Source organism: Oryzias latipes, chromosome 4, assembly GCF_053564925.1.
Source record: "Oryzias latipes strain Hd-rR chromosome 4, Olatipes_Hd-rR_3.1".
In the NCBI taxonomy this organism is placed as follows: domain Eukaryota; kingdom Metazoa; phylum Chordata; class Actinopteri; order Beloniformes; family Adrianichthyidae; genus Oryzias; species Oryzias latipes.
In genome coordinates this window covers 13,619,654-13,646,189 of record NC_136240.1, presented here as the reverse complement: position 1 = coordinate 13,646,189, position 26,536 = coordinate 13,619,654, and the positions used below count along the sequence as shown (strand labels likewise).

Here is a 26,536-nt window from a genome sequence, read left to right as displayed (position 1 = left end):
CTCATGTTTGCTTGTTCAGGCAGGGGATGAGTGAGTTTGTGTCGCACAAATATTAGACTGCCGGTGATGACAACTCCATTAAGACTCCGTCCGTGTTGGCCGAACTGAAATTATAACACATTATTGTCATTTTTCATCCGAAACTCAATTTCTCAGCTTCTCACTCTGCTGGAGTGTGAAATGATTGTGCTCAAATGGACATGTGTACGAGGAGGCTGCACTGGTTCCCATGCAGATGGTTTCGTATATCCTTAATCATTACTGTAAAGCTCACTTTAGAGTGCAGCAGAACAGATAATATTGAAGGGTTTTATTAACTACCATCATCCTTACGCTCTGTTTCCCATTACAGAAACATTATCCATACTGTACTGGTGATGAAATTAGTGTTTCACATGACATTTGAGACCAAGGTCCTGACGACTTTTTAGAAAAAGAAAAAGAAAAGGATTTCTCTCAAACTGGAGCCACATTTGAGAAGCTTTTCTGCTGCAGGCCACTTGCCATAAACTGAAAGCTGGTAGACTGTAGTATAATGGACTGTAGTGTAACAGTTATATAACAGTAATTCCTGCTAGTGACATTCTTTGTCCTTGTATAGGCATACGTAGTGAGAAAAAAACTTCAACAAGAGGAATGTGCTGTCCTTTGCGGCACTGAGCCAGACTTACTTCAAACCGAATAAACTTCAAACTGGATCAAATGCCTCTTGTAAGAGTAATCTGAGAAGGATACAAAAGTGGGGATATGTTGTCTTGGGTGCAACAGCTACTAACCTGTCAGACAACAACAACAAAAAAAGATGATACAGTTCAAATTTAGGACAAAGTCCTAAGTCAGGGGTGGGCAATTCCAGGCCTCGAGGGCCGGTGTGTCTGCATGATTTCCAGATAGTCTTGCCCTACTCATGGCTGATTACCTGGTTCAGGTGTGTCCAGCCAATCAGAACATGGTAGAGCAGGGTATGCTGGAAAACATGCAGGACTGCGGCCCCTCAGTGCCCACCTCTGTCCTAAGTGAAGGTGTATCTAAAACACTGAACAAAAGAAAAATTTGTTTTAGCCAAGTCACAAACATGGCAAAAAAAGTGAGATAATGAGAAATATTAACCCTGTAAAGTTCACTTCATCAGAGAGTTGATAGAAAATTCAATGTTTTTGGTAATAAGATGTATTTAAACCATCCATCCATCTTCTTCCGCTCACCCGGGACTGGGTTGCAACGGCAGCAGCCTAAGCAAAGATGCCCAGACTTTGTTCTCCCCGGCCATTTCTTCCAGCTCCTCTGGGGGGACCTGAGGCGTTCCCAGGCCAGCCAAGAGATGTAGTCTCCCACGGGGCCTCCGCCCAATGGGACATGCCCGGAACAGCTCCCTGGGGCCTCTCCAGGAGGCATCCAGACCAGATGCCCGAGCCACCTCAACTGACTCCTCTCGATGTGGAGGAGCAGCAGCTTTACTCCGAGCTCTTTCTTTCTTTTCTATGACCCCACCATTACATTGGCGTGTTCTCCCTACCATGACAAAGGTGGATAAAGGTGGAAAGATTTCATGTAATCCATGGACACCAGTGAAGATCACAAATTATTGAAGAAAAAAGGTTAAGCGCAATGTCTTGTGGGGTCTAGATGACCCAACTCCCAATGTTAAAGTGCCTAGGATAGCACAAGGGTTACAGGAGCGCCCAGCCAATGGATGACCTCATTCTTTGAATCATGACCCAGAGCTCATGACCATAGGTGAGTAATAGAATGAAGAAACCTTTAAACCCTATGATGAAATCCACAATAACAATGAGCAATATCATTATTTGATATAGATTGTATCAATCAGGACACATTGGGTGATTTAGGAAGTTTTTGCTCACAACCATGTTAGTTTAATTGCAAAAATATTGACATGGGATTTTGAGATAAAATCAACTATTTTACTCACTGTCTCAAATCAAAAACACATTTTAACATGGTATAACTGTATTATAAAGAATGAATAATAAATACATTTTGCATTGTTTCAATACAAGTATTAAAGTGAAACACAAATAACCATAAATGAGTTAGTCTTACCATAAAGTTCTGAAAATTTGCAAATCCTTTCCCACTGAAAGTATTTTAGAAATTTCATAATTTGAAATGAGCACATCTCCTGCACCTAGTGAAAAAGTGATAAACTACAAGGCAGAAAACATGAACCAAATTATATACAGTGGGTTTTTTAAGGAAGGTTTGGATCATCCTAATTAGGGGTCTCAGAAATGTGTATATAAAATATGATACAAACAGTATAAAGGTTTAAAAATTAAAAGGTAAAGAGAAAAGGAAACGGACCTCAAGGCATCAAATGTAGAAAAGGGGGAAACAGCAGGGGCCGACGAGGATAAAGCAGAAAGAAATGGTGGATGAGAGAAGGAAGAGGCAGAGAAAGATGGTAAAGCAGGGAGAATGAGTGCAGGCTGTGTTCCCTCTCCAACAGGAGCTGCTGGTATTTAATAGCAGCAATCACTCAGAGGTAGAGCCCTCGCTGCACACGCAGAACAGAAGACAGATTATAGGAAATAACCGGCCATGAGCACGAGTTAGGTCACAGCACAGCTCCGTTCTGAAATATCACCGCTTCCACCTGACAGGTGTTTGAACACAAAACACAGTGCAGGATGCTTTAAATGTTAACGACGTGGCCACCTTTTATTTTCCACAGTCAGTGGCGTGAGGATCTCCTCAAAGGAGGACTCCCCACCATGGTGTTGGTGGGACTCATCCTAACAGATTCACCGTCTCATTTGGAGCTGATTTGAGGAAGGAAAAATGTAATACATTGTTCAAATCGGCTGAAGTACCTCATCATTTCCTGCAGATGGCAGCAAAGCTCTTCAAAAGTTTTCTCATATGTAACGGAGACAGAATTTGACACCTTGTAAGGAGAATTTTACCAGGCAGGTTAGAACATTTTATAACAGCTTATTAACTGTCAATCCTCTCAACCTCCTCTGTTAGCTCTTCTCCATCACTTATTTGGTGTCAAAGTAATTGTTGGAGCAGATTTGTCACTAGTGCTTTAAATATACTAGAAGTGGTGGAAAAAAGATATTCAGGTTGGATCTAAATTTAATTATTGGCATTTGCAGCTGCATCTGATCACAGCAGAGCTGCTCCCTTCCCGGGGTATCAGCGGGCCCCTTGACACCTCTACGGCTCTGGCTGCAGTTCAAATGTCAGTAAATCTCCTCTTATAAATGACAGTCATAAACATCTAATGGTGTGCCATGAATATTTTAGAACCCTGAATACCATACATAAATGACCTCTAGGAAACTCCAGTCCTTACAAGAGATGGATAACCTCCCTAGCTGGTACAACACAAGGTCCCTTTTTTCTTGTTCTTGGTGAGTTTTTTTGTGGCATGATTGGATTGATTTGTCATTTGCAACAGAAAGAGCTTGGCCACGGGGCTGTGGATAATCCAATTTATCGCTTTGCCATTTATTACAAATTTCTGTGGCTTTTGGGTCCACTGTCACATTGATTCGTTGATTGCTTGCTTAGCTGGGTCCTAATGAGCTGCTGTCTGAATCACTGCATAATCGCCGACCTAATTCCCTTCCTCGCCTCCCCTCACACTCGGTCTGTTGGCTTGCTTCTACATTAGAACCGAACGGTCTGAAAGATCTCTCTGAGCAAAGAATTAGCGACATCTTTCTTGAAATAGGGTGTCTTTGTGCTTATGTTCCCGATAAAATGTTCGCAACTTAGCAGACACTTGTCATAGGCTGAGCCATGGGGTGGTGCAGCATCCAGTCGAGGGAGTAGGAACACATATTCAGGATGGTGGACACTCAGGGTTAAATCATAGAAACAATAATAATAGGTTTACTATTAAAAAGAATTAAAACTAAAACAGTAACAATGATTGAATCACATAATAATGGAAAAAGTCAAACATACAGGTTAAATGGGAAGCAGAGTTTCTGCACACCAAGAACTGAGTCTAAATAAAAGATTTTTTAATGTAATCAATCATATTTGGAAGCATATTAATATAAATAAAAATAATGGATTTAAATTTTGTTTTAGCATTTGTCACCTTAACACTTTTTTGCCCACCTTGCACCACAAATATGCTACTTTTCTGACACGGCTTCAGGCTTAAACTGCAGGTTGCTTCCAAAGCAATAAAAGACAATTATCGAAGGCAGACGTTTGGCAACAAAACCCAAAAATTTCAAGTTAACGTTAACAGATATCCATCTTAAAAACAGTTGTGAGACCAAATGCCAACAGTGGGGTTGGGGTAGAGGCTTACCTTCACACCAATATAAGCCTGTATGGGTGGGATTTCTACAGCCTGAAGACAGGCTTAAGGACACACCGGGATGTGTTTGTAAAGAGGCTGGTGGATAAATATAGGCGGAAGCTAATCAAGCCCTCCATCAACAAAAGGATGCACCATCTGTTTGCTTCATCACTTGTCCTGTGGCACAGATTTCTCCCTTTTCAAATGCAATTCCAATCTGTTGAGTGAGGTACAAAGTAAAGTGCTGATGCAATTAAAGTTATGTAGCTAGAGAACTCATGATTAACAGATGGGGACCAAGAAATCCATTTCCACTAAAGTTTGGACACTTTGATAGCAACAGAAAAAAACCATTTACTTGTCAGCAATTTGAGATTTATATATTTACTTAATTTTTAGGAGATATTTGGCAAAAAAAAAAAGTAAAAGACCTTTCCTTTAATACAAAGAGTTGAAGGAGGTTGACATTGTGATGCACATAATTCAAGATACATTTTTTTTAAAACATTTCTAATTGTAAAAACCTTGGCTGGTATTATTATTATTTTTTCTTCTAAGAACCGGCAACTGGTACAGGCTGTTCCCTGTTTGTCTTTCAACTTTAAAACCTGCAAAAATGCTTCCACAAGGCAAGTCGGAATCCTTTTGCAACAGGTCAGTAACATGGTTTCATGCAAGAAAGGATCTGGGCTGAATTATTCAAGGCTATAGGGTGCTAAACCATCCTGCTTGAAGTTCACTAGTTCACTGCTGTTAGGATTCACTAGTATCCAAAAAGAAAACCCACATACAGAATAGATTCCAGACAACGTTTCTTTAATACAAAGTCAACATATCTACATACACAGTGGCTTTAAACCATTTATTGTTTCCGTTAGAAGTAACAGTTTGAAAGTGAGCACTAGGCCTTCACACAAAGGTAAAACTGAGTTTAGGTTCACTTTCCCCTCCCCTTTTTTTCTGATTTATATTGTTCATTTGACCGTTATTAAGTCATTGTTTTTTGTGTCAGTCCCCTGACCCAATATTCAAAGATGTAGCCTGTAAATTTGGTGGCTGTTTTTCAAAAGATTTGAGCAACTTTACACAAACTCAAAGGAGTCACACACACTGCACAAGCTTTGAACGGCGTCCACTGTTTGGGTCTGAGCATGGGCCCCGATACCAGTCTTTTTGCATCCAAAACCTGTTTTAGTGTAAAGATTCGAATTGTTCGGAAATGACGAACTGCAGATCTGAAATTCAGAGCAAGTCGGGGTTGTCTTGGCCTTTCTTGAATTGTGTATGATCTTTCTGGATCTCATAACGAAACGTAAAAAAAAAAAAAAAAAACCAAGAACTAGTATGATTTTATACAAGGCTTAAAAAAGAACGATGGAGACAATAAAGCAGGATGTCACATTGAAGCAGAAACATTTCTGGCCTTCAGTCAAGTTGCATTTCAGCTCCTAGTACATTGATGAGTTCACACCTTGGCATTTTTTGTGCAGCTGGACTTTTGGGAATATTGATCATAAAAACATGAAAAATGCCTTTGGGTGCCAAAATACTTAGGTTACCGGGAATCTTTAAAGTCCAATTAATAGAACAAAATCCGAATCTGAAATCCTTTAGTAACATCTGCCAAAGCTAAGAATGAATTATGAGTCAAATGGCTGTTGGAAGAGAGAACAAACCTCCCAGAAGATCACTTTTGCTGAATTCTGAGCCTTCGCTGAGGCTGTGGGTGTGAGAGCAGCAGCTGGCTCCTTTCCCAGTTTTACTGCTAAAAATGTAAATTAAAGGCAGAAATAAGTGAGAGGTAATTAAAATCTAAGGGGAGAGGGCTATAGAAACATGGTTCGAGAAGACAGGCTTCATAAATGGCATCTAAATGGATCTGAGCACAACCCTGATGTGTGCATTTATATCCCCACTTAAAATGTGAGATCTCAAGGGTCAAATGATACAAATACATATAATCTGCTTATTTACAGGTATACTCTAGGTCATAATGGTTGTTTGATAAGAACTAACGGGCTGAAAATAAGAGTAAAAAAGAAAAACGATTTTGAAAGGTTGTCATTAGAGGTCATTAGTCTGTACATATTCACAGAAGGAACAGTACAAGTCACAAGTCGGTCTGAAAAAAATCAAATGGTCAGTTTTGATTTTTGTCGGTCATCCCAGGAGGAATAATAATCAAGTAAATGGTAAGAACAGAAAGACTTATAAATGGCATTTCGTCATCGGCACAGCTTCTCAGGAGGAGGGTAAGGGTCGGAAAAGTGGAAACGAGTGTCGGGCGAAGTGATAAAGACACTCCCCCCCTTCATTTTTCTTTAGGAGACACATAAAGCCTTTAACTTATGTTGAAAATGTTTAAACATAAAAAAAGGAAAAATCCATCAGACTCTAATGCAAGAATTGTCAAGTGTGGAAAAAAATGAGGAAAATTACTAAATTCATACTGTTTGGATATATCTTCATATTCTGCATTTAAATATATATATATATATATATGCATGTGTTAATGTGCGCCAATATATACACATATATAAACATATATGTATATATGTAAATATATATATGCGCACAAACACAAGGATGCTATACTTAACTTTTCTACAGTGAAAAAATAGAATGTCTTTGAACATAATATGAACAGATAAGCATTTTCTCTTTACTTGCTAATTTAAAAAAAAGTGATACAACATCTCTGTTAAAAAACTAAACTAAAATGAAAACAAAAAAAATTCAGTTATGTAATGTAAAATTAATTGCAGTACAACATTAATATTTTCGTAATGTTACAACAATAGTAAGGCTTTTTTGGAAATAAAAAAAAAAAAAAAAAAAAAAAGAATTACACGAGTCCATCCATCGCTCTGGTTTTTTGTGCACACCCACCGGAAACAGAATCCGTTGTTTTTACCAAAGCTCTGTCCTCCAAAAAGAAAACCTGGAGATTCAAAAAGCTTTTCTCTTTTGTCCTCCTTAATGTCAGGTACAAATACATTAGTGCTTTAACCTGCCGTTGTCTTAAGTGTTTATCCTCGCCGTTTCTCTCTGGATATGCAGGTTACTTGCACTGGAGGTTTTTCTGTTATTTTTTTAACACATCATGGCATTGAGATTGGACATGGCTGCTGGATTTGGCTGTGTCACCCACTGAAATATCCTCCGGAGAATGCAGGGCAAACACCAAAGCATCAATTTTGCTTAACCACCAGTTTTCTTTTTTACTCATACACTGGATTTTAGGGCCAATTCTTCAACCATATGAATGTACAGCTCAGTAATTGCAGCAGTCTTGAGTGTCTTTTAAATAATATGGATGGTTTTGGAGGAAACTAGTGGTGGATGGTGAGATCGTGTGGACGCATTCAGTCATGCCTGCCTGGGCGCAGAGTTAGCAGGGCTGGCGTCCTCTATTCATCATTTTCCTCGGATGCAAGAGTCACATGTTCAGCATACATGGGAAAAAAGCAGCACATTTGGTTTTGACAGAAAAAAATATTTGTTTTTTGAACAAAAAAGTTTGATAATGAGCGTTGGTCACTGTACAAAAGGAAAGCTTTAAAAACCTGCGTCCGTCACTGTTTGGTGGTTCCGTTTGTTCTAAAGCCTTGTGCACCAACCAGACTGATGGTGGATGTTTAGGGCGTAGCCGCGTGGTTCCATGGCTCCAAAGACAGGAGTGATTGTAAAGAATCGTGGTTTTCGCTCACCTCGGACATCCAAGCCGAGGGTTTGTGCACAGGCGAGCTTTTTCACGGATTATCCGGTGACTTGGAAGTGATTCGTCAGAGAAACCTTTTCGCTGTAAATGCACTGTGGTGCTTTCTCAACATCACTGTGGCTACCTGGATTATGGTACAATTTTCATACAGTTTCACAATTCATAAATCGAACAGATTTTACGATATGCGTTGTTGCTTTCTTGATGAGAACCGAGGGTGCCTCCTCTAAAAGCTCATAGCGCTCAGCAGTCAGTGACGTCCGCGTGACTTTAGTGTCGTTTTAGAAGGACGGTGTGAAACTGCAGCTCTTTCAGCGTTGGTTCAGACTCCTGTTTGAATAGCCAGATTGTTGGGGAAAGCCATTAGAGTTACAGAGGCAGCAGTTCAGCCATTTCTGTGCACAACACTCACAAAAAAAAAAAAAAAAAAAAAAACTGCCGATAAAAATACTCAAAACCCCTTTTTGCACCTAAAAGTGTCCCAGTCTCAGCTACATCCATCTGCTTCCCCTTCATGTTTTTTTCTGTCGTTCTCTGTCATTACCTGTGTGTAGGTGTTGTTGTACCACAAAGACGTTTTTGAGAATTGTCCACGAATGTTTACATTGTCCTCCACATTGAAACACTTGAGGTAAGGTAAGCCGTCATTGATCGATTCCCCCGTCCCACAGATTGAGCCTCCGATTCCTCCCCTGGTGAAAATGGTTTCTTGAGCTGATGGGCATTTGTCGTCTATTTCCTGCGTCTCAATTGGCATTTCTTGATTTTTTAAAGAAAATCTCCTGTTTGGTGTGTAATTCTGATGGGAAATAATTGTCTATCTTCTACTGCCGCCATTTTCAAATTTGAAACTTTTTATGGCTCAGGTAACTCGTGTGTTTGGAGGGGGTCAAACAGATTCTGGGAGGGAAGAGATGGCTTTTTATGTTGCATAGTGATCAAAACTTCCTAAGTACTCCAGAGCTGCATGGTAGCAGAATTGGTACTCATCCTGTGGGGGAAGAAAAACATTAATTAGAAAAAGGAATTCAAATAAGAAGGGATGTCTCAATCCGATCACGTGATCGTCAGTCGGGCTCGATCATGACGTTTCAGACTAGATCGGAATCGGATCTTGTAGGGTGATCAGGGATCAGATAATTTTTTAAATTCTCATTATTATATTCAGCGCTAAATAGTTCAAGCATATTATAACAGATAAATACTCTGCTAGAAGTTTGTATGTCATGAACAGATCACGACATTTTATCGCTGTAAAGCACAGCAGAACACACCAGTTTGAGCAGGAGGCGCACAAAAACAGTTACATAAAATTAGTCAAATATTCACAGATTTTGACTTCTGTGCTCAATAACTCTTAATAAACATTTTTAAGTGACAGAAAGTGTCTCTTGCATTTTTTTATCTCAAACAGCAACTAAAAAAGGCATTTCAAAAGAAAAAAGTTCAGTTTTTTTATTTCTTAGTCCTGAAAACTGCTCTCTTTGTGCTGCCGACAGAAAGATGGAGGTAAAATGGCTGCCAAGGGACCGTCTACAAATTTCAGTTTCTCGGAAAAAGTGATCACAAAGAGACAAAAACTATTTTCTCTTAAAAACACCCAAAATTAAAATATGGTTCCAATAGTCATAAATACTCATAATCATATTGATGCTACAACAATGATTTTAAAAAAAATCCATCGATAATTTTTAAGAACTTTTAATGAAAATATGAATCACATGGGGTTAAAAATAGTTTTGAAGATAGTAAAGCTACAGCTACCAGACTTTTCACATGACTCATCATCTATTTTTACTATCTAATAGTTGCACTATTTATACTTAATGGTTCAAGTTACTTTAAAGAATTTGATGATAAAGGAAGGTTAAGGACATAAAAGTGGGAGACAACCTAGATATGTTTATTCAGTGTTTTAATTTGTTAGAAAATTATCGGATTGGGACTCGGCAGATCCTCAAAATCAAATGAATTGGAATATGATCAGGGCCAAAAAAACCCTGATCTGGACATTCCCAGTAATAGCATAAATGCTTTTGCCTTAATAAAAATAAATCCAGAAAAGTGTAAGTTAAAAACTTGTTTTAAACACAAATATGCACAAGTGGGAGTGATTTCCAACCTCAGTTTGGACCATAGCTGGCCTCTGTGTTCGGAGCATCTTCACCGTCTGGAAGATGTCAACCACGCCTTCATAACGCATTCTTTCCAGAACGATGCTGAGGGTGATGAAGACTCCGGTCCTTCCCACTCCAGCACTAAACAAGCACAAATGCAAAATGGAACAACAAAGTCCCATATTAAGACACATATACACGTTAGCAATCACCGAACGCCCGGTAATGAGCTGTGTCAGCAGCCGCTTTGCACAGCAGCAGCAATGATCACCTGGGAGGAGCAAAAGAATCAAAAATCTGCTCCACCTTAACAGGAATGTTTAGGGGGGGATTTGCATGCAGGAACCTTGGAATGTGTGCCCACATTCCAGTCTTCAAGGACACACAATTCAAATGACACTTCCACACAAACAACACTTAGCCTGATTAAGCTCCTCCCTCCCATGTGAGAGGCTGCTGCTCTCCAGATATACAGTTGGGTCCGTCTTAGCTCAGATCCTGAGAGCTGCCTCTCTAAGCTGCTTTGCAGTGGAACGACTTCCACTTCACCATTGGAACATTAATTGACATGACAACAGATTTATTTGGGCCTCTTCCAGTTTGCAGTGCTGCGTGTGAAGAGGGAGGGATGTTTCTGACGTTCTGTTGATGGGGGGGGGGGGGGGGGGGGGGGGAGTGCAAATAAAGAAAGGTAGGTAGTGGAATTTTGATGGACAAGAAACACAAGCGTCCATCGTGTAGAATGCGACCCCATTCCCATCCTGCTTTGTGCTGCACCATCTCTCAGACCACCGGAGCTGAATTTTTGGGAGTGGTGTGTCACATGGGCTCTTAAACTCACTCAAAGCTTTTCGTCTTTCTTTTACCCCCCCCCCCCCAGCTAGATTCAAATCTCAAAGCTCTCCGAGCCACTGCCGTCTGAGAGGATTTGGCGTCCCTATTCATGGGATGTAATCGGGCAATTAATGACAAAAAAAGCGTGTGGGTCTATTAGATATAGAGGCAGAGTAAAAGGGGGGAGGAGAAAGGAAGTCCACAAGAATGGATGGAAGGACGGGTGGGGAGGGAAAGGGAGCGATAGGATTAGGGACCAGGCAGATGACAGACGGGGAAGTCAGAAAAATGAAAAGCATAAGAAAGAAGGCAGACATAAGCTCTCCTCTCGCTGATGATAAAGTCCTAAGAAGGATTGATGGAGAAAGAGCAGGAGCAGTGGGGGGGCTGCTGGTCCAGCAGATATGGCACCTAATCAATATCAGTGTTCAAGAGAAAAGTACCTCTGAAATGACGTCTGCCTTTGACATGCCTGTAAACTGATCAGCTGCTACACTTGACAGAAATTCTGCCGCCTCTCCGAGAACCAAACTAATTTAAAAAAGGAGGTGCAGAGAATCGGGCTAAAAGTGGAGCAGTCACGTGACTTCTGCCGTCGTCAGCAGGCCAGGGGCCTTTTTATCCATTAGTCCACTCCTGCAATAACTGAGCATTTTTCTGTAATACTGCCCTTCCCCCCTTCCAATAAAAGCTTCATCGAAGGGTGGAATAATTCAGTCTTATTGGAGCCTCCGTGACACATATTACAACTCCTGCAGGGCCATTTGAGGCTGGTGACATCATTTTGCTTTTTAACATGAGGGGACTAATGTTTAGCTTGATGATGTCATGGTGTCTTCGCCAAAGAAATATGATGCAAATGTGACTTCTCGCTCCAGAGGTGAAATATTTTTGTGTGGTAGTCAGGGAAATTTGCCGGGAACTTGACCTTGTGAGAACTGCAGTATAAAGGAAAAGTTTATTTTTTTATTTTTTCAGAAGTGGAAATCCTGCAGAAATTAGGAGTCAGTGTTAAATGGAAGGGAGCGTGTCCTTGATTAAAGTGTTTTATGATGATCCTAATAAGAAAATAAAAGAAAGGCATTTCTTAAAGTCCCACTCCAAATATCTTTTAATCTATTTTTAAAGTTTTCCCAGTGGTCTTTTAATTAGGATTATGCCGTTTTTATGCGCACAAAAAAAAGTGTCAGGAGTTTATTATAAATTTGCCTCTGACTTAGGGGCAGGCCATTGCCATGGGGGGGTTTCTATGACCTAATTTATGTCCTCCAACCTCAGTAAAATACCACAAGATTATGTTAAAAACACCCAAAACACCATTTTTAATCAGACTGGATCTTTAAAGTTTAAAGTCAGGAATTCTTCATCTAAAATGCCTAATATTGCACCTTGTCAGCTATGACTTTGTCATTGTTATCTATTCTTAAATTACTGCATTTGTATTACAATGTCACACTTGTTTACAGCATTTTCTGCAGAAACACTAAAGAATTTAAGCAAAGATGGAATAACCAGCAACCTGATCTGGCTAATCAAATCTTCGTTATCTTTGTTATCATCAGGCGGATCAGATCTGGATCTGGTTGGGTCTGACTTACCACAACATTCACTTCTTAGTGCACTAAATAGGGCTTTCGCCATTTTTTAGGGGTATCCAAATCGCCAAAAAAACAAAACAAAAACAAGTGCCATTGAAATTTCCCAGAAATCTCCGTGAAAAACGAGTGTGTCATTGTTGCGAGTAGATGCTAAGTGAATATGGACCACTATGCATTGCGCTTGAACAATTTGTTGTTTAAAAAATGTATGTACTTTAATTATTATTAATAAATCTTACACGTTTTTGTTATCAGAACAGAGTAGATTCATAAATAGTTTTCATAAAATGATCATATTTACTTGTTTTTTACTTGGGTGACATCATTTTTGGCGTTGAAAAAAAAGAAGAAAAAGTAGTGAGCATGTGTCTGAATTACATTCAAATCCCGGGCACTAGATACTTCTAGGCAGTGGTGAAGGAATTCTAACACATCCAAAGTCTTTAACCCTTGTGCTATCTTAGATGACCCCACCCTTACATTGACGTGTTCTTCCTACCATTACAAAGGTGGATAAAGGTGGAAAGATTTCATGTAATCCATGGACACCAGTGAAGATCACAAATCATAGAAGAAAAAAGGTTCAGCGCACCGTCTAGTGGGTCTAGATGACACAACTCCCAATGGCAAAGTGCCTAGGACAGCACAAGGGTTACGGGGCTGGTGAGACGCTTGTTTTTCAGATATTCTTGCCCCGACTGCTGTTAATCACCCTGACCCCAGGCGTGTTCCACCAATGAGAAGCAGCAAGGGCAGGGGTAGATAAACAAAAATACTAAAGGGTCCAAACTTCTCTTTTGCAAAATGATAGACCTTTTCTGAATTAAATAAGCTGAAGGTAACTAAGAATCACCTTTGAAATCAAATAAACTCGGTGCCTCTTTTATGCAGAGGAAACACCAGTCTGAAGGAAAGACGATAACCCAATCCCTTAATTTCTGTAGTCAAAACGCTAACGGCAAAGCAACAACCAATCCAGAGGCAATAAAGATAAGCCAGTAAACTTCTAAATGTCATTTATGCTGCAAATTCCCATTTTGCAATCCATCTGTGTTCTACTGGTGATCTGGTTTCTTTGTTTTGTTTTACGGATTCTCTAGACCTATTTGTCTTTAAAACAAAAAACAGAAGAAAGTAGAAAGTTTAGTAAAGTGCTACACACGTACTCTGAATGGATCCCCCTCAAAGTCTATCGCTATGAATAATCAGAGGACTTTGTGGAAGCGACTACAAAATATCAGTTTCTATCTTCGTCCAGCACGTCAAGTTAACGATCTACATTACTGTGGAAGCTCTATCTGAGGTGATAAAAATGCATCACGAAGCAGCCATAAAAACCAAAAGAATGGCTGTTACATTTCATAGGTCTCCTCTTTGCAAATGCCAAGCCAGTTCTCAGCCTTATCAATTATGGAAGAGAAGGGCCTGTGGAGATGCAGAGGTAATGTTCTGCAGAGGCAGCGGAGAGAGGAGGAATCATATCTGATGATGTGGTTAGAGCTGCACCCGAGGAGAAGCTGCACAGCAAAACAATAACTATCTTAAAAAGCGATTTTTATCTCATCCCTCCACTTACAGCCCTATATGTCTTAAGATGGAAAGTGTTTATCAGTTGCAGCCCCCAGTTCCCCCTGCTGTGTTTGTAAGGCTACGCTGAGCACGCTGCCTTGTGCGGTCCAGAGGACCCCACTCCCAATGCTAAAGTGCCCCGGATAGCACAAGGGTTACGTCAATGTACAGACACAACCTGAGGTCCTGCGGTGGGTTTTGTTCATCAGGCGCATTACAGTGGTTTGGCAGCAGTGCGTTTTGGATATTGCAGCGCGTTGAGAGTTCAAATACCGGAACTTTGGCAATGAATTTGTGTCGCATCAACCAATCAGGAACTTAGCTTTGGCCCATGACATGTTGATGATGCAATCAGTGAGTAGAGTCAAAAAACCAAGATGGAAGTTTTCTGCTTATTTGTATCAAGACAATAATAAAAATATTCTCTAATTGTATTCTTACTTTTTTCCTCCTCAGACTAAGTCATCAAAGCTCCTGCAGTAGATGTTGAACCTCACCATACTGGAAGGGTCTCTTAATGATCTCACGAACCCAGACATGGAGATGTAATTCCCAATGCCTCTGTAGAGCTCTTCAGAGCTCTACAGAGGCTCTCTCCAATCTGATCTATCAACATCATCTCCGTCTACTGTCCATTGACTGTACATGAGACATCCAAATGTAGCGAAGGTAGCTCCTCCCCCGTCAAGTACATGTTCAGCATCTTACATTTATCCCCCTCCCTGCCAAAAAATAAAGGATGGGAAACCAACATACCTGCAGTGGACAGAGATTGGTCCGTCCTGGCCAAACTGCTCCTTGGTTTTATGCACCTGGCCGATGAAGTCGATGAATCCCTCCCCAGATTTGGGCACACCTTGCTCTGGCCAGTCGGTAAACTGGAACTGCCTTACTGTCCTGGACTGACCGTCCTACAAACACACAAGACAGAGCTTATAAACAATGTATGGAAACAGAAAAAAGGCGGAGATCAAAGAGAAGCTTTTGAAGAATTATTGATGTGACTGAAACTAAACCACTAGAAAATACAGAACTGAGGCATTATTGATAGAAACTACACGGCGCACCTTTGCAAAATACAATTTTTTTTTTTTTCGGAGTAAATTTGAACAAACAGGGATATACTCATCTCATATCGCAGACTGATTGTCCGCTGCTCTCCTACCTAAAAACAAATTGTTTCCAGCTTCTCTAATAATGTGTTAGGCGTGTGTGCGAGTCACAAGAAGGCCTTGGTTAAAGCCAATCAATAGTGTATCTGGCATGACAAGCGTCTTCTCCCAGACGCCATGTTGAATAGGATAATCCTGTGATAGGATCAATAAAGCTACCTGATGGATGAGCAGAGCGGAGGGGGCGAGAAACAAGAATTAAGGAGTCAGGGCGCAGGACGGGACAATAAACACTAGCAGGAACCGTTATTTCAATACTTCGCACTGGGTAATATAATCTTATTCTAATGTTGAGACAGTGGAAGTAGTTTCTCTTGCAAGCCTAAATGAATTTCCTAACGTTGATGGTGAAATCACGCTGAGGCAAGAGGAGTAAACTGCTTTATTTTGAGAGAGCTCATTATTCAGTCTGAGGCTGCACAGTCGATACCTGTGTCCTTGAAAAGAAAGTACGTTTCAAGTTGTCACAGGGAGAACGAATTTGTCAAGAAAGCCAGCAGAGACAAGCAGTTTTTGCACACAGAGCCTCTCCGCTTGATGTCTGCAGTAATTAAGACAACCAGGTGTTCATTTCTCCAGTTGTTTTCTCCCCTCTCCACACAGCAGACCTCAGTTCAGGAGCGGTGCGTCATTCTTCCACACACTCACTCCATCCATCTGATCACAATGCAGCGGCACAATAAGCTGAATATTCATTTGAATTTTTTTTTTTTTTTTCCAAGCTGCTGAAAAATGGATGACTCTAAATTGGGATGAGCTGACGCAGTGACAATTTGAGTGTACTGTTAGGAAAAAACATTTTTTCATACATTTAAGAGATTCTCAGACATTTCATCTCATAAAGGACAAAAATCAAAAATAAGTATGCATATATATGCATATATATATATATATATGCATATATGCATATATATATATATATATATATATATATATATGCATATATATATATATATATATATATATATATATATATATATATATATATATATATATATATATATATATATATATATATGCATATATATATATATATATATATGCATATATATATATATATATATATATATATATATATATATATATATATATATATATATATATATATATATATATATATATATATATATATATATATATATATATATATATATATAACAAACGCCCCTCTCACCCTCCGCGGGTGGTTTCTCCTCCAAGCTCAGGTCCTCTACCAGAGACCTGGGAGCTTGAGGGTCCTGCGCAGTATCTTAGCTGTTCCTAGCACTGCGCTTTTCTGGACTGAGAGGTCTGAGGTCTTTCCAGGTATCTGTTGTAGCCACTCCTCCAGCTTGGGGGTTACTGCCCCGAGTGCTCCAATTACCACAGGCACCACTGTCACCTTCACTTTCCAGGCTTTCTCCAGTTCTTCTCTGAGTCCCTGGTATTTCTCCAGTTTCTCATGTTCCTTCTTCCTGATGTTTCCATCGCTTGGTACTGCCACATCCACCACAACGGCTTTCTTCTGTTCTTTATCCACCACTACAATGTCTGGTTGGTTCCCCATTACCATCCCATCAGTCTGGATCTGGAAGTCCCACAGGATCTTTGCCCTCTCATTCTCTACCACCTTCGGAGGTGTTTCCCATTTTGACCTTGGGGTTTCCAGTTCATATTCTGCACACATGTTCCTGTATATTATTCCAGCCACTTGATTGTGGCGCTCCATGTATGCTTTACCTTCCAGCATCTTACATCCTGCAGTTATGTGCTGGATTGTTTCAGGGGCCTCTTTGCACAGCCTACACCTTGGGTCTTGTCTGGTGTGGTAGATCTGAGCCTCTATCGCTCTGGTGCTCAGGGCTTGTTCCTGAGCTGCCAGGATGAGCGCTTCAGTACTGTCCTGTAGGCCAGCCCTTTCTAGCCATTGGTAGGACTTCTTGATATCAGCCACTTCAGTTATGGTCCGGTGGTACATCCCATGCAGGGATTTGTCCTCCCATGAGGATCTGTCCTCCAGCACTGTGTCCTCTGCTCTCCATTGCCTGAGACATTCACTGAGCACACTGTCATTTGGGGCCTTGAGCTTGATGTATTCATGGATCTTGGATGTTTCATCCTGGATAGTGGCTTCTACACTCACTAGTCCTCGGCCTCCTTCCTTGCGGCTAGCATACAGTCTCAGTGTGCTGGATTTGGGATGGAACCCTCCATGCATGGTGAGGAGCTTTCGTGTTTTAACATCTGTGGTCTGTATCTCTTCCTTTGGCCATCTTATTATTCCTGCAGGGTATCTGATGACTGGCAGTGCGTAGCTGTTTATTGCCCGGGTCTTATTTTTGCCATTGAGCTGGCTTGTATATATATGTATATATATATATATATATATATATATATATACATACATACATAAGTCCCACTCCAATTATCTTTTGATATATTTTAAAAACGTTTCCAGCGGTCTTATAATTACGATTATGCCATTTTTTTAATCCAAAATCCCAAAAAACCTGTGTTGTTTCAGGGACATAGTTTCTGTAGAGCAGCAGGAGTTCATTAGAAATTTGCCACTGAGTTGTGGGTGGGACAGTAGACACATAGGCTATGTCTGAATTCCCTCCCTAATCTCTAACTCCTAAAAAACCATATAGTGCGGGACTGTCTAGTGCTCTGGATTTTAAAAGCAATTCGGACACAATGCTCAATACGTTTTTTTAATTTTAAACAGGAAATATTTTTAAATTCTAATATTTTCTGTTCTAAACAAGAATCTTAAACAGGAAATATAATGTCACAGATTTTATGAATTGAAAATCAAATCAATATGAGCATTTTATGATGACTATTAATGAATCCACTTTGTTTCTAATGATAAAAAAGGTTGATAGTTTATTTTAAAAAAATCAAAAATACATTCTTTTGTCAAAAAGGGTACAAACCCAATTTATTGTGGTCTATATTCCCCAATGTAATGCGCATCAAAGCACACTGAGTTTTTGCTGAGACTTCCGAAAGATTTCTCGGGCACTCGATGTTGGAATTGTAGATTCAGACAGCCCTACTAAATGACGAACAGACTATATAATGCACTGTAGTGAGTAGTAGTGCTCCTGCTCCTACACCTGGCTGTGGTTCCTGCCTCTGGCTCATCTCTGGCTCGTCTCTGCTCTGTACCTGACCGTTTACCTCGCCTTTGCTCCCGCTCCTACACCTGACTGTGGATCCTGCCTCTGGCTCGTCTCTGCTCTGTACCTGACCGAGTACCTCGCCTCTGCTCCTGCTCCTACACCTGGCTGTGGTTCCTGTCTCCGGCTCGACTCGCGCCTTTGACTGTCCCCACAACCACGGCTGGATGAAGCTCGTCTGCTGGACTTTTATATATGTAGTTGTAGATTTAGATAAGTTCATTTTTTTCTAAGATTTCTGGTAAATCGCCTGTCCGTCCTGGGGGAGGATCCCTCCTTCATGTGGGCACCCCTGAGGTTTCTTCGTTTTTTTCCGGAATCCGTTTTTTTTGGGAGTTTTTCCTTACCGCGAAGGGGGGTCTAAGGGCAGGGATGCCAGTATAGCTTAGTCAGTTTGTTAGTTCATTTTAGTATTTTCCTATTGAACTCTTTGTATTCGTGATCCTTTTGAGTTCATGTTTTACTTCGAAGCCCATCGAGACGACTGTTGTTGTGATTTTGGGCTATACAAATAAAATTGAATTGAATTGAATAGTGAAGGAATTCAGACATAGCCAAAGTATACCCCCCGTGTCGCATCATCCCTAAAGCCCCTTAAAACCCCAACCTAACACAACCAGGAACAGTTTGGAGCCAGATGCCAGCACAGATGAGGAAAAGGAAGACGTACATGGATCTATTTGTATGCAAGTAGATACATCAGAATGGAGGGGAGCAGGGAGCTTCTGGCCTGCTGATTGTAGCTACAAGTTTTTTTCCAACAACTATATTTTATCTGCTGCTGATTCACATTGATTTGAATAAAGAAATACTCAGAAATGTAATTTTAAACAGAAATTATTTTACATATGTCCTCTATCAGGAAAAAAATTGCTACAAAAACATGTTAAAAAACAAAACACAATTTTCATCGGTCCTCAACTGGACAAAGAACCAGGTGATTAGTGGGAGAACACAAACTCCAAACAGAGAAGGTGAGATTTAAACTGTGAACCAATTTACTGTGGGGAACCAAACCACAGTGCTGGCAACATTATCAGGAATGCAAACGCAAAAGTGTTGACATGTAAAAAACTACCTGTTCTACATTTTTTAGTCATTATGATTTCTTGCCTTGAGCTAACCATCCCCCTCCACCGCCGGCAGGCTGTATACATAATCTGGATTGAATCTGCATGCCTGTTGTCCTGCTACAAACATGTTTCTGCTCTGCTGCCACCAACATCTTCCCTTTTTACATTATTGTCCCTGACAAATACACTGATTTTAATAAGGAGCACTTCACGTTTCGCCAGTATTTATTTCTCAAGTCTTTTTTTTTTTTTTTTACCCATTTTTATTCAGGAAACACGTTTTCCTTCCACGCTGCCTTATTTTATTTTTATTTTTTTCTCTAACAGCATTTAGCCTCAGCAGGGGGATTAAAAATGAAAGAGGGGGCAAAGACAACAACACAATAAAAGCAGGCAAGCCGAAGAAAAAGAGAAGGAAAAAAAAGTAAAGAAAGGGAAAATTTAACACACAACCTGGGGGCCCACGCGCCGTGTCAAATTGTGTGATTAAATACGTGACTGGCTCCCTGGATTTGTGTGCTGAGGCGTGGAGTCTGAGCTATTACTGAGTGGAGTCTATGCTATTACTGTGTAAGAGCATGCAACTGCACATGCAGACATGCATTCCTGTTTCTAAAACACCAGCATGCATCTGATTTACAGCACGTGTGATCGAACGAAATCTAAAAACCCTTTTTACATGCAAACAGAAACAGGAGAAAGACCTGGAAAATAAACACAAAACACGCACAATCGTGTGCACAATCTGAGCCAGCATATCATGTTCTCCATCTCTGCTTTGTTTCCATAAGTGCGATGATAAGCTCTTGTCGGCTGTTTGCTCGAGTAAAGCACTTCATCCTGTGTGTCGTAAGTATCCTCTGAAAGAAGCCGTGGCCCGCCCTCAGGACAACATGCGCACAGGTGCTACAGCTGCCACGTGTGCATGAATGTTTTATCTTTTTAAACCGGAGGAAAGCTGCACGCGCTCTGTACAAGAGACATGCACGGTGGGGGGAAAAAATAAAATCGGTGAACTAGCGACACTAAAAAAGGTGAACTGCAATATAGTGAGTGAGTCAGTGAGACTTGTTTTCTTGTTTCTGTTTTAGAGCTATGATAGCTAGGCCGTGTTTTGTTCTATTTATTTCATTCCTTTTGCCCAACCTTGGTCCCTACCTCCCCTCCTCTTTTTATTCAATCAAAACCTTAAAAGTCATCCATTGTGTGTTTTATGTTACGTACCCTCCAGCCCTAGACCTGTATGTTTGTGAACGTAAAAGTGAGGGAAAAATGTCAACAAAAAAAACCTTCTGTTTCCACCTAAAGTTTTATACCCTGACCAAAAATATAAACGTAACACTTTTGTTATTGCTCCCATTTTTTATAGTATGAACTCAAAGATGTGAAACATTTTCCACATACACAAAATAACCAGTTCTCTAAAAATATTGTTCACAAATCTGTCTAAATCTGTGATAGTGAGCACTTCTCCTTTGCCAAGAAAATCCATCCCACCTCGCAGGTGTGCCAAGATGCTGATTAAACAGCATGATTATTGCACAGGTGTGCCTTAGACTGGCCACAAGAAAAGGCCACTCTGAAATCTTCAGCAGTCAGCGTGTGTTCTTCATTTTCAATGAATTTGACGTGGCACATCTCCAGAAAAGTCAGCAGATGGAAATCGCACAATTGGTGCATAAAGCATAAAATTACACAGTTGCTAAAAGTCTAAAGTAGGCACTAAGAGCATGGCTGTTTTTTTTGTCAAGCACGGTCTCATTTTGTTGAGTTAGCTCAATCTGCACAAAAGAAATAAAAGGTCAAAGTCAAAGAACTACATTTACTTTAAGATCTTGAAACGTTTTAAAAGCGCCGGTTCTTACCCTGGCATCTGTGACCTTGAACTCGCGAAGAATGTACTGAGGCATATTATATTCTGCCATGGGGTCCACCACGAAATACTGATACCTGGCCGAGCGCTCTGCCGGCCAGTACTGGTGGCACTTTTCCTGCAAGAACAATAAAGATCCAATTTGGGTTCAAAAGATGTCACAAGTTTAAAGAAGAAATTGCAAAAGAGTTTTAAGAGACCTACCCGACCCATTTCTCTAAGTTTGGTCAACATTACTACGATAGTTGAGTTGTTTTCCCAGAGCATTCTCCAGAAGTCTTCTGTAGTCTCTGCTAAAGGGCCCTGTGTGGAGATGTAGGCCCTCTGCTGTCTGTTTGCACAGAAAACCCCATTTAGACTATTTGTGCTTCAGATGTTTCATTCAAGGAGCAAAAATTCCCACAAAAGACTCAAAAGAAACAAAATCTACAATGTCTGCCGTGCCAGCTCTCCTACCTGTATCCATCAATAAAGCTGGCGTTGATGTAATCAGATCCTTCCAGGCCTCTGATTGGCTGTAGGCATACACGGGTGGTCTCATAGGGCATAATGTTGACCAGCCGATTCTTAAACTTGTTGCAGGGCAGGTTGGCACTGATAAAGCGTGAGGTGTGGGCCTTAGAGTTGGCTAAACGCTGAAGGAAAAAAAAGAGTAAAGAAAAAAACCGTAAACACCTTTTCAACCATTTTTTTTTTTTTGCTAAAGCACGTACACCAAAATGTTCACATTTCTGAAAGAGAAATTTGTGATTTGTTGCAACCTATAGTTTACTTTAAATAAAAAACATGGATAGCATTTTCAACAGCTTTTGCAATATTTTTCTGTAAAAATCCAACACTGTCAAGACCAAAATTCATGTTGCTGTTGGTTTATTATCTTTTCCTCCAAAATCTTCAAGCTGTTTCATAAATCTTTTTTCCAATAGCTCTTAAAATTGGGGTACTTATGAGACCAGGTCTACATTCAGTCGCCATTTTTATAAATTGTAGTCACCCTTGCCAGTTCTATTTTTTCATAAAATGTTTCAGTTAAAGAAAATGTGCTGCATCTCAACAATTATTAACGTGTCAGATGATAAAACCTTAACGTGTTAAAGTATGTTATGAAGAACATACATAATATTCCATTATGAAATAAATAACATGAATTTATTTGTTTTCAAGTTGCAACTTAAGGGAAAAATATGACACACTAAGTGAGGAAAAATTGTCACTACCACCTTTTTTCTAGCAATTTGTGTTTAGACATAAATATGTCCAAATAACCAACACACTCATGCGCATTAATCATCAGAAGCTAATTTCTGCTGCTCTGCAGAAACGATATCCTGGAAAACAAAAACATTTTTTTATTATTTTTTTGTGCCAAAAATGGATAATTAATAAAAAAAGACCACTGAGAATGATTTTAAAGATGATCAGATTGGGTTTTTAAGGTTTCTATGGCTCAATAAAGACTATCGGCGTCTGTTTGCCTGTAAAACAGTAAAATGAAGGAGACCTCTGTCAGAGCTTTGTCACACAGACAACAGCCCACTGTTAACATTCCCAGCTACATCAAAGGAACAAAAATCCAGCAGCCACCCATTCAGTCCTCTGTCAATCAAATGGCCTGGAAAGACAAAAGTTTCTCCTTTAATGGCATCAGAGTTTGTGTTTTTAGGGTAAGTGTCACTACTCTGGAGCTGTTCTCACAAAGCTGTTCTAACTGCTCGGGGCTGTCATTATTTTTATGTTTACCTACTGTTGCTGTTAACCTGTATATAAACAAGACTTTATTGGTTCATGATTAAACAGAAAAAGTAAATAAAATGTGTAAAAATATATATATTTTAGCAAAAAAATGGACAATGTTGTGCAGCATAAGATAATACAGGTTTAGACATAGTTGTGATTGAATCAGTGCAAACTAAGTAAGACCATTAAAAAAATATATTTAATAAAAATATTTCATTTTTCTTTAGCCAAAGAGCCATAATAGCAGAGTAAATGTTTTATGTAGATTATTTAAATTGTAAGATGAATATGAACAAACTAACTTTACCTGTTGCATATGTTTAGAAAAGCAATAAGAAAAAGCACAGCCAAAAAACCTTGAAAGAAAAATTTCCAGCTTTTCAAATGAACTTATTGAGAGCTTAAATAAAATCCACACAAAGAGAAGCCGTGGGTTCTTTCAACATTCAAATGCCTGATGACCTCCAAGAGAAAAAACACTAAAGATTTTTAAAAATACAGAAACATTTTTTTTTTCTAGAAAAACACTGAAATCTGTTTTTTTATAGAAAAACTAGTATTTTGAAATAAACTGTTCATAGGATCACAGAGAAACCATGAGAAAGATTTAGTAGTCTGTGGACAAACACTGCGCTTTTGTACTGTTTGACCTTGAAAAGAACAAACCAATTCTCAACAATGGCAAAGTCCAAATGTAGACAGGAAGAAATACAAAACAATTAATTTCTGCTAGAAGCGAGCATAACTTCATCTTTAGAAAGAAGACAGAGGAATGCAAACATATTTCTTAGTTAGATCAGTTCAGCGATCTGTTTTTCTATGACCCAAAAAGAAAGTTTATTAAACACCATAAAGATGAATAATTTTGCATGTAGAAATAATATTTAAGGTAATTTTTTAAAGCAGCTCACAAAACTGGAACTGAAGGTTTTGCACTCCCAGCAAGAAGACAATGGAAGGGGCAGAGAGGGCTGCAAATGCCAACTCTAGTAGGACAGGAACTCCAACTCAAGTTCGTGTCACACAGAATTATTTTCTTGCCCCCATGTACCAGATGCTTTAAAAACATTCACTCTGCATCTTTTGTGAGTTACTCTATACTAATTAGGCTTAGAATTGGCCTTAGTTGAAAAAAATTAGGGGGCCTTTGTCCTTTTTTTCAATTTGGAACCAATTAAAATGTTCTGTTTTGGATACATAAATAAAAAAAATTCCAACTGATTTCTTTACTTTTTCAGACAGAAACAAATCCTAATAACGCTGCAGTATTCTCCCTACTTTTTTCACTCATTATTCATGTTGTACATTTTGCTGAATCCTTGAAACAGAGAGTGTATAAAAACATTCCATGAACGCGGTTGTTCTTGGAGCTTATAGAGCATCCACAAAGATAATTGCCTGACAGCTTTACCATACATTCTTCTGAAATCATCCTCCTTTGAATTTCCCAGGTTATGACTCAATTTTCAGCTGCTCTGCATCTAACCTAAAACCTCCTGTGCCTCCCACGAATCCTTACAGCGCTGATTTTTGTTTTTTCTGTACCTGAGAAGAAGCTATTCTTTTAAACATTAGTCAAAAACTCCACTTGCCCTTCTATCCACCTTCATTTGTCATAATAAAGTATTAATTACTAAACTCTCCAGCATCTCGACACACAAACTCTGTCCGAACTGTAGGGTGGACGTTATTAATCCCAGTTGGAGGCCCAGCTCAGCATTATCCCAAGTAAAAGCAGCTATAGATTCCATCACTGGTGTGTGCCAACTATTTAGAGGGGAAAAAAAGTTATAACACACCAGCACTATTATTGTCTCTTGGCAGGAGGGTGGGGTTGATGAATGGCGATGGGAAGATAACAGATGATTTGAGAGTGAGGGTAAACAAAGCTCAAGGTCAGCAGATAGTGACTGTAACACTGAGGTGAGCAGGCAAGCTCATTGAGATCTTTAACAACACACTCCAATCCTCTTTTGATCTATTGTAAAGGTGTTCCCAGTGTTCTTTGAATTATAAATAGGCAGTTTGACTATGCTTGACATTTAACATGCATTAATGCAAATTCCTGGACTTGGACCTCTCTTGCATGGGTTTTGCTTTATCCCATAGATGGCAGCACTAGTTATCCAATATGTCAGCGCCCCTGTTTAATTCAAGAAGGGCCCAAGTCCAGAGCCTTTAGTTTGCTGGTCCTCTGAAATTACAAAAGGGAGGTGCTTCATTTTATAGCATTTGTAAGCTATGAACTGGTGCTAAATGTGGGTAAAGTATTAATCATTTGGTGTAGCCTCCCTTTAAGCTATGCAATTAAAATAATTTCCTGGAAAAACAAACCTCTTGGACTTGGGCCCTATTTAAAGTGACCGATTCATATGCATCAGCATCAGTTTGGAGCAGAACAGGAAGCTTGTGGCCCGCCCATTTTTTTTTGGTAACAAATACGCTCTTTTTCAAACAACATTTTTTCGCCTGCTCCTGATTCACAACAATTTGAATCTAGAAATACAATGCAATTTTTAGCTCAACTTTCTTTATGTCTTATCTTATGTTCTCATGTTCTAATGTCTTATCATTAGAAAAATGCAACATGAACATATTAAAAACACCAACAACGCAAATATTGTTGGTCTTTGATCTTTAAAAGATATTTTAGAAAAATTACGCCTGCTTTGGTATTATTTTCTTAATGGAAACATACATGTGTTTCCTCAATAACCCAAATTTAACCCTTTGTTGGTAACAGGTGAAAATCATTGGTATCATGCCTTTGGGATTCAAACCAATGTTCTTAGTCAAAGCATATGATTTTCCTAAAAAAAAGTATTGGGGCTTAACAGTAAAAAGGCGTCAAGATTTCCATTTTCTAGTTAACAAAAAGCACAGTGTGATCAAGTGATTTAAGCTCCAGAAAGTAAATAAGATTTTTTTTCTAGTCCACATTCAATCCTATTTTCTGAATGGCTTTTATAAACTGACAACGAGCTGCAGGGAAAATGAGTGAGGTTTTGATTTATACTCTGCTTACCTGGGATTGAGAAGTGTTGCACGGCGGAGAGAGCAGTGTCTGCATTAAAAGCTGAAGTTTTTAGGCTTGCACTGTTCATTTGGTCCCACCATTATGTCTGCATCAGCCACATGAGACCTTAAACCTTTCCTCACTTGACTCCAAATTAAATTTGTAGGAGGCAGAGCAAAAAGCTCCGCTGAATTCCACATTTTCACTGCGACTCCCATTACACCCCCATCCGAATGTGCGACAGTTACCTCTCACTGTCATGTTCTCTCTAGTCTCCTTTTTAATGTTCACAGTTCCTTGACATAATTAAACAGCTGGTTAATAGGCACTTGAGTTGGCTTTAAATAACACTGTACTGAGATAGCTGATCACAA

General features: G+C 39.6%; 2 protein-coding genes across 2 annotated transcripts in view; both read right to left on the bottom strand.

The window, feature by feature from the left end:
* Window positions 1-5,090: 5,090 nt before the first annotated feature.
* Window positions 5,091-26,536, bottom strand: part of ptprsa (protein tyrosine phosphatase receptor type Sa) — a 245,780-nt gene continuing 224,334 nt past the window's right edge. Inside the window, 6 exon segments of the mRNA XM_078946535.1 lie at window positions 5,091-9,000; window positions 10,132-10,267; window positions 14,884-15,038; window positions 21,402-21,527; window positions 21,614-21,740; window positions 21,866-22,044. Of these exon segments, the coding sequence (XP_078802661.1) occupies window positions 8,932-9,000; window positions 10,132-10,267; window positions 14,884-15,038; window positions 21,402-21,527; window positions 21,614-21,740; window positions 21,866-22,044 (792 nt within the window). The 3' untranslated portion in view covers window positions 5,091-8,931.
* Window positions 16,468-19,278, bottom strand: LOC144992023 (uncharacterized). The gene is made up of 2 exons (XM_078946534.1): window positions 18,531-19,278; window positions 16,468-18,452 (listed from the first exon to the last, which is right to left on the bottom strand). The coding sequence occupies exon 2, from the start codon at window positions 17,683-17,685 to the stop codon at window positions 16,510-16,512; it is 1,176 nt and encodes a 391-aa protein (XP_078802660.1). The 5' UTR covers window positions 17,686-18,452; window positions 18,531-19,278; the 3' UTR covers window positions 16,468-16,509.